The sequence below is a fragment of the Apus apus genome, chromosome 5, assembly GCF_020740795.1.
Source record: "Apus apus isolate bApuApu2 chromosome 5, bApuApu2.pri.cur, whole genome shotgun sequence".
NCBI classification, from domain to species: Eukaryota; Metazoa; Chordata; class Aves; order Apodiformes; family Apodidae; genus Apus; species Apus apus.
The window spans coordinates 33,060,145-33,069,318 of NC_067286.1; the positions used below are offsets into that span (position 1 = coordinate 33,060,145).

At 35.9% G+C, this 9,174-nt stretch overlaps 1 protein-coding gene across 10 annotated transcripts in view; it reads right to left on the reverse strand.

The window, feature by feature from the left end:
* Window positions 1-8,454, reverse strand: part of RYR3 (ryanodine receptor 3) — a 210,986-nt gene extending 202,532 nt beyond the window's left edge. For 8 of the 10 annotated variants that reach the window (XM_051621641.1, XM_051621643.1, XM_051621642.1 and 5 more), the window contains exon 1: window positions 8,275-8,453. In XM_051621641.1, coding sequence (XP_051477601.1) covers window positions 8,275-8,421 — 147 coding nt within the window. In that variant the 5' untranslated portion in view covers window positions 8,422-8,453. Of the gene's footprint in view, window positions 1-8,274 lie in introns of all 10 variants that reach the window. The other 2 variants (XM_051621636.1, XM_051621634.1) reach the window with 1 other exon arrangement.
* Between the last annotated feature and the right edge of the window lie 720 nt (window positions 8,455-9,174).

The following is a 9,174-nucleotide window of genomic DNA, read 5'->3' on the forward strand; positions in this document are numbered from 1 at the left end:
ATCTAAGGCATTTAGTATATAGTTTAAGCCTGATGATTCTTGTACTCCCATTTGTACATAGTACTGCTGATGCAATTTGAAAGCATGTTAAATTTCCAGTGTTTTAAGTTAGTTCTGCATCTGCTGCTAAACAGCTGTTTCAAGTCTCCAAGTTGAAATTCTAGTGTTTGTACAAGTAATTTGTTAAGGACTTTATTTAAAGTCCTTATTTATTAATTGATTGATTGCAGTTCTTCTGTATTTTATCATTATTGGAGAGAATTCAAGTTTTTGCAATTGCATCAAAGGAAGGAAGCTGGTTTTCTGATTCCATGGACTGGAGAACCTGGTTGAGTGTTGAAGTATCTGAAATGCTCAAGATTGACAGAGATGTTTGTTGTGGACTAAAAACAGCTCAGGCGTGTGCTGACTACTCATCTTACTGAGGAACTAGCACTTGCTTATTTGGATATAAGCCCAGCAGAAGGAACAAACCTGATGTCACTACTGAATCTTTCACCTTATGTTGCTGTTGTCTCTCTCATTGCTTCTATTGACTGAAGCTGCCACTCCTCACCATAGACATGATGTGCCAGAAGAGGAAACTGGAAAAGAGAGGTTACCTGATCAACAGACTGGTCATCAGCTCTTATTTACAGCTGAACCACGACTGTTAAGGCTGAGAGTTGACTGACAAGAGATGAGTAAGGCTGACAGCACATGTATACATTCATCATATTGCAGGAGAGAAACTACCAAAAGCAGATCTAGGAGGCAAAAAACCATAAATCTCTTTTCCTGTATTTTTTAATAATTTCTATGCATATCTCAGTCTTGAACTACTTTAGACACACTCTGATGATGTCACACATTTGCCAGTTGTGCTTCAGAACATTACTGCAGTTTTCAGAATATAAGTTGCCAAAAGTTACCCAAGCAAATTAAGTATTGAGGACAAAAATATCTTCTGCCATTAGAACAACATACATTATTTTTAAACAATGTATTGTACAGAATTTTAAATCTTCCAGCACCAAACCCACTACACCCTACTAACTCATAGACATAAGGAATGAATGGTCTAGTGACTTTTTAATGACAATAAAGACAGAATGTTAAATCTAAAATTTCTACATTAAGCAAATAAAAATATTAATTGAGGTATGCACTAATAACTCTTGTTTTCTCTCTAAGTCTTTTAAATTGTGTTTATGTTAGCAATTGTTTTCTCAAATTAAGATGGCAATTTTACAGTCTATAGAGATCTGTGCTTATTATATCTCTGCACTGTTACTATGTGCCATTTGGGAAAATATGTTTTTCATTAATGAAGTGAAGAAATACATTACTTTAAACTACTGTTCTGTGATTGAATTCAAATCAATTCAAGTGCCAAATTTATTTTCCTTCTCTTCCCTGCCCCCAATTCTGTTTTAATTTTTTGAATCTGTGTCTAACACACCTGGCAGCATTTGGCTGTGTGGTCGCAGCACTGCCATGGGAACTGAATAAGAAGCAAAATTCACAGCTGGATTTCAATATGAATCACGCCCAGTTAGCATGGCAAGGGATTAGAAAAATAGCACAGAGACCAAGCAACCTACATGCTGCATTCTATAAAAATGTGGGAACATCACCAGCAAACTCCCTGTTTATTCCCAAAGGTAGTAATTCCTCTTCAGACACCAAAAAGCAGAGCTTGAGCAGAAGACAACTCCCCATAACAGCCACCAGTGGGTCTAGGGGGAAATAGGTAAAAGTATGATTGGAGTAATATTTTAGGATTATTGCATGGTCAGAAATCCTATCAAAAAGGCTTTTAACTCACTAACATTCTAAGGTGAGATTGAAGAGTTTTGCTTGATTGTAACAAATTTGATATTATTTCAGTACACCTGCATTGCTATTGATACCCAAACAAAATAAAACTGAGAAAGAATAAAAGTTGTAAAAGGAAGTTTCAAGCAGTTAGTTTGATCTGTCCTAGGAGTTAAATCAATCATTACTATATTCAGGACCTTCAGAAGTGTGTTCTTAACTCAATTACTATTAATTTCATGGAGAGAACTCAGCCTTCACTTCCGACTACTCATGATGCAAGTCTTCATTGTCCACATGTTGTATCTGCAAAAACTCTACTTACCTTCTCTCTTTTCTGCTTCCCTTTACCTGATATAATCTTTCAATACATTATCACTTAGCAAATGTATATTTCCCAGAGTATTTATCAGTTTTTTCTTCATGACACCAGTAAATCTTCTTTATAATGGTTTCTGTAACTAAAATGTGAAAATCACTACCTAATGACATGCTGTAGATCATTTCACTGCCTTCTCTTACTCCCTTTTTGCCATCCTCTGTAGCCGTTCTTATTTTAATTTTAAGCTTTTGGCAGCATAAACATTCCACTCAATCTGTATTTCTAACACTAGCTACGAACAGACCTCAAGACTGTAAGTCAGAGAATGAGAAAGACCCAGGTATACCAACACAAATCATATGAAGTTCTATGAAATTATATTGCCGTTGTAGATGTATGACTTACCCCTCTTTTCCCCAACAGCTATAAAATTCCAACCATTAAATAAACTTCAAACAACTTTTATTATATGAATCATACCAAACTACTTAGATGTTTCCCTTTCCATCTAAACATGGTGCAATTTTTCTAAAGGACTATTCCAAACCAGGAATCTGAAATAACTACTTAAATCAGATTATTTCACTCCAAAATAGAAATGGTTACCAACAAATATAATAATTCTGATACATACATCAAGGCACTACTCCAGTATCTCCAGAACTAAAAAAATGGACACACCACACAGTCGGAGGGCATGACTGTTGAGTTTATTGTGTGGTAGAACATTCGCCTAAAATTGTGCCTTGAAAATAACTTGTAATTAATTGCAGAAGATCTTATTTTTATTTCATTGAAAATCACCTTTCACAGCATACTACACCATGTGACGTACTAGAAGAATTTTTATATTGTAAATTATCTTACAATTTTAACCAGACTTTCAGCAAGGAAATCCTCCTAGGCAAAGAATGAGTCTAAGCTAACCCTTTTACATATAGTGACATGCTGGGCAAATTTGTTCACAAAGTTGAGAACACATGCAATGAATAAAAGTGGCAATTCAATGGATGGAAATAAATAGAACAATATTTACAAAGAAGGATGCCACAAGTTCTAAGAATATTAACTCAGGATAAATTCATAAACTTAAGTATTATTTCCATGGTAGACAGTGAAGGATAATGAGGCAAGAAGATCAACTGCAAATACCTGTACTGGTGATAGCCTGAAGTTTAAGAAGCAAAAATAAATATATCTGAAAGACTTTTTTTTTTTTTTAATGAAGTGGAAGAGACATGGTGGAGATTTTCTTTGTTGCACAATTTTTTATCAGCTTCTTTGATGACTTAGAAGTATGGACTGCTATATAATTGTTAAAAATTGTGGCAACAGGATCAGAAGGGGGAGATTTAATGCACAGAGACAAATAGATACATAGATAAATAAACATTTAAGAATCTCTTAAGCTGCTAACACACACCAATTCTCAGAAGCAACCCAATTTTTATGTAACTTTCGTCTTTCTTTTTACCCTTTTCCTAAAAGGAATTGAGTGGCAACTGTAGCACGAACTGCAGTACATTTCAGTGATCAACAGACAAAATGTCCTAATTAATTTGAAAAAAATACAACAGAACACACTCAGCTGTTCAAGAAGCATGCAGAACCCGCCCTGCTCTCTTAAAAGGGACATTAGGAAAATTCCACTGATTTGATCTTCAGGTGTGCCTTAGCCTTTGTGACTTTCAATATATATACATTTCTATATTACTTTTATATAATCTCATACACAATTCACTGAGAAAAATTTCCATGTTTTCCCAGTTTATAATTAAACACTGCTAAAAACTTCTCCCTAGAAATATCTTCCATATTGTCTGACATTTTGACATTTGTCTGATATATTTGCTTCCAAGTATTTATCTGGTGAGCATTATATGGCGGATCTGTGTATTTTCCTGAATCAAGCCACACGTGTGTTACGGAGTATCAGCATGCAGTAGTAGTAGCTCAACTATTAGATATTAAGTTGAACTATTAAGGACAAATTCTGTTAATGCTTCCACTTCACATATTCTTTGTTATTAACTTTTTTTATTTATATTTTTCAACAGTGAAAAAGATTGTAAAAATCTAATTCATACCATATCTTACAGTTGCTATTGTAAAACTGAGATTATTTCCAATCTCATCTGTAACATAAGAAGAGCAGAAGAGCTCATTTTCAAGAAATATAAATAGGAAAGTTTATCCACATATAAACATGTATGAGACAACCAATTGTCTTGACTGAGCAGCACTTTAAGACATAAGTGATCAAAAACAAACCTGAAAAAAAAAAATCTGTAAATCCACTCACTAACTACATACATGGACTAGGTCTTGAAAAAAAATTAAATCCAAATATTCAGCTCCAGGTCTTTGTAAAAACAGTACTTTGCCATTTAAGTAAAACAGATAACTACACTCAATCTATGACAGACACCAATTTCCCATGACTACCTGTAAATTTTTAAGTAGCGATTGGAAAGGTTTATCAGAAGACTTAAAATTAAGTCATTGAGACAAGCTGTTAATGGAGCAAAAGTCTAAGAAGAATCAATTGTTAAGGCCTTTGTCATTCAGAGAAACTAAGAATTTGTAACCAGCTGAGGAAGGAGTCACATATACACAGGCAGATGCACAAAGGCATACACACACCAATAGCCATACACAACAACACACTCCATTCAGAACCATGGAAAAAAAAGGCAAAACATTCTTGACTAATGTGTTATGAGCCATGTTGGTGGTGGGGAGGTAATATCTATTTCTATTAAAATAATTTGAAACACTTTCCAGAAATATGATGAATTTCAGGAAAAAAATATGAAAGCAATATAGCTATTAACTAATGTTACCAGCGTAATTTGGACTCTAAGATGGCAAACGACTTTGACATGTTCCATTATAAGTACATTTAAACTGTCCCTATGTTTTAGGAGGAGGTGTGACTTTCCCTTTGTCCTGTCATTCTCTCTGTTAGCAAGTGACTGTATAGGCATTTTTGATGGAGGAAGACAAAAGCTATCTGCTCCAAGGCATCACCTTCTATTTTATTAATTCAGCAGCAGTGGGAGTGACAGAGATCTTGGGAATTATTTCCGGAGAGGAGAGGACTGTCAATTTGTTACAGTAGCTAGGAATGGCTTGAATGAGAATGTGTAACATTCACTCATCCACATTGCCAAGGGCAACAGAGTTCCCTCTATATCCCTCTGCATGTTATCTCAAAACAGCACATATGTGTTCCTGTCTAATGTTGCATAAATGTTACCTTCATTAATTTCTCATGTCTTTATACCTTACAAAGGGATAACAAACAAACAGCAAGGGAAAGTCACCTAAAAACCGAACATTATCAAGGCAGGAAACTAAGAGACAGCAGTATTCTGTGTTACATACATGTAACAAGAGCTCTGCATCTCCTTTCCATACATGACAAGCAAGTATACACACATACATCCAGATGAGAGGCACCAACTAGAAAAACAATTACAAGCATTATTACAGAAACAAAACTTAAATTTCATAACAAAGACACAGCAGCAGGGTAGCAGTCTAAGGAAAGAAAATGTGTGTATTTATATGCATATTGGTATTCATACTGAACTTACAAGTCAGGAAAAAAATTAAGGAAATTACACTGTATTAGTAACATTAAATGCTATAATTGCACATAAAGACTTCACAGAAGAACCAGAACTTACTTGCAATGAGTACTGAAGACACACTACTACTACTACAGCGATGACAATGAAATAATTTCCATTGCTGCCAAATTAATCAAATATGAGGAAAGTCTTGGAACAGAAAGTGATAGTGAAAAGCTTTCAATCAAAGTTCACAAATATACCCATAATTTTGTGGCTCTATAGAAACAAATACAGGTATAATTTTTATGCATTACTGAGCTTGTAGCCATTCTATATGAACAGAGAACCTACAAGTAATACACAAAACTATACAGTAACTTCAATGTGGAAGAGAAAAAAACATAACCAACAAAAAATGGAGGACTAAGAGGAAGTTTCCTTTTAAGGAAACATAAATTAATTGTACTAGACTTTGAAGAGTTAATTCTCTCCCTCCTTTAAAAAATGCTATAGAATATTTTTTTTTAATCAAAAGAGAACTAAACTTATTTCATTCCTCACCAGGAAAAAGTTATCTCTGAGAGCCTGAAACATCCTAGAGCACTTCTGCCTACAGACTCAAAAATAGGAATACAGAGATCAACAATTTCAAGGGAAGATTCAGCTACACAAGCCTGGGAAACATTCACTAGCAGCTCAAATTCCCAGAAAACATTTTGATCCGGAGAAGATCCTGATTAATCAGCAATTTTACTGAAGGAGTTCTAATGGCTACCATACTTCATATTTATATGTACAAACAGTGTTTAGGCAGCAATAAAAGCTGTAAGTAGGAACTGCTGAAGGCTTCCATCACTGTAGCAGTCTACGTAATAAATGGTTCCTTTCTCAGTATATTGCAAAACAACAATCGATCCTTTCTCCATGAAGGTGAAGGAAGTTATAATGAGAGGAGACAGCAGTAACTGATGACTGTTCACAGCAAAGAGAAGGTGGGGCTTCCAAGACAGAAATCTAGTTTGTTTGGAGTTTTTTTGTCTAATAGATTTCCTAACGCCAAGTAGAAGGAATGCTTCTGCTTAGTCTCACTTTTGCTGTTTCCATTTTTGCCCCCCATCTCTATTTAGGTCTCTATTTTACCCGTTGTAAAGAAGTGCAATAGAGTTCTACTAGCATGAGAATGGGTCACAGCAGCAAAAATTGCCATCTCATGTAGCACACACAGGCTATCTATGAATAGGCAAAGCTTCTCACTTCATCGCTACCGAAGATTCTTCAGTCAAGGTAACATCTCAGAAAAGTGAAGGGATGAAGGACATTTATTTAAAGCTTCATCCTCAGATAAAAGCACCTTCTCCTAAAGGCTGAGTAACCTACTAAACTATGTAATATAGATACCTCTAAAAAGTAGAGTGGAGGAAAGGGATGTTAGAAAGAACACTTAACTGTGATTATTCATTTCCCTTCCCCCATGAAATTCTTGCGGGCTTAGAAGTGCTAATGACACTTCATCACACCTAAACAATTTACATAAACAGCAGCAGCCAGCACCACTGTCCAACCTTTAAATCCCAGAAATACATATTCCCAACCTCCCAGAAATCAGCTTTGTAATTTCCTACTTTGGGCACTTAGCATGTTTTATTTTAGCGACTTACGCTTTTAAAGTTGTGTCAACTGTAGAGAAGACTGTTTCTAGAACATTACTTGTGATAAATGCAATGTAAAGATAATATGGAAAGGGGAGAAATACATACATCACTAGCAGTTTTTTTCATGCTAGTTACACAACAATACACTCTTAGTCATGCAGGGTAAAAATAATGAGACACACAAGATGACACGAGAAGGATCTTATCCTCTTCCCAAAAATTAGTGCATGAACACTACTTGCTTTAAAGTCCAAATTGGTTGTCATAGAAGATTTGTGTAAAGCTTTAGGAAAGAATGGTGTGAGGGCTCTTTATAGAAAATTACACCAAGTGAAGGCTATTTCACTAATTAACACCCATTCCCAAAGAAATCCTTATCTCCTTTAAAAATAAGCTTCATTTAAGCAGAGAAAAGACTCCAAACATTTGCAGAGCCGTGACTTCAACATCTGTTGGTATTCCCTGCACACAAGTGTGCCTCTGTGTGCATGTTTATCAGAACAGGTCATCAAGGGCTTGCTTGGTTTATTCATCATTTTAAGGCTCTCCTATTTGCAAAGCTTGTGTTAATGTCAGTGAAATCTAACCTAGACAGAAGTTTCAGAGGTCAGATATTTGGCATGCTACATTTAGAAACCCAAGTACAAAGTTGACGAGGACGCTTCAAACACAGGGGATTACAGCGGAAATAGGTCTCCTTATACCAAACTGGCTGTTGAGCAGATTCAAGGAAGAACACACTGAGGCTGCCTGATGCTAGTAAAGCTCATATTCTTGCTCTATTTTTCTTCCACTGACTAAATCAATTCTGTCACTTGGCAAAGCTCTGCACAGAAAGAACACTTTAATTTTAACACAACAGAAAAGGAACAGACATGACAGAGGAAATAATGAACTACACGACCTATAAAAAGCAGATACTTACAGTTCGTAGGAACTGTATTTCATCTTCCCCTCCTTCACCCCCTTCAGCCATGGCCATTGAGGAGTCAGCTCTGCTGAGACTCTGATCGCTTCCACTGCTAGCTCGCTGCGCTCGATACAGCTCCTCTTCTCCTATCAGTATTAGCATATAGCTAATCCACAGCCATATAGGGAGCTCAGCTAACTCCACTGCACTGCAGACTGTCAGTCAACCCCCTCACTGCCAGAGCCAACTGCGCTGCTTTTCCAGCTCATAGCCGGCAATTCGCTTCTTTTTCTCTCTACCTTAGAGGCAAATCCTTCCTACTGTTAAGGTACTGCAGGAAGCATTACATGCATCACTAGGTGTGGATTTCCTTCTCCCCAGATACTGTCTGGTCAAGACAGCAATAACGGTGAAGTGTTAATGAAAGCAGAGCTTGCTCTTCCATTTTCACAGATCAGGATAACCAATTTTGCACTGAAATTCAGTAACTCTGAACCTACTGATTTGCGCAGCAGAAGGATGTAAATCAGACGATCACAGGACAGGCTGATTTTGACAGCAGATATTTTCAGCTTGCTTACAATAACTTCCGTCCCTTGCTTCTCTGCTTAAGCAGCTGCAAATCTGATTTCCAAGATGACTTAATGATCTGAAACTACTATGTGTAGTTATTTGCACCATCCTTTTTTAATAGTATTTATATATATGTCCTAAGAACTGTGAGGTTTTTATTTGTACCTTTCCAGAACTGCACCTGAGTACGTATTCAGGATGTCATTAATTTACTTCAAATCCTATAAACCACGGATATGTTAAAATAAAAGTTTAAATAACTTTAAATTCTAGATAAATAATTAAGAAATTTGCAGTTATGAACACTTCTAGTTATTACTTCAATATTAATAAATAAGCAGG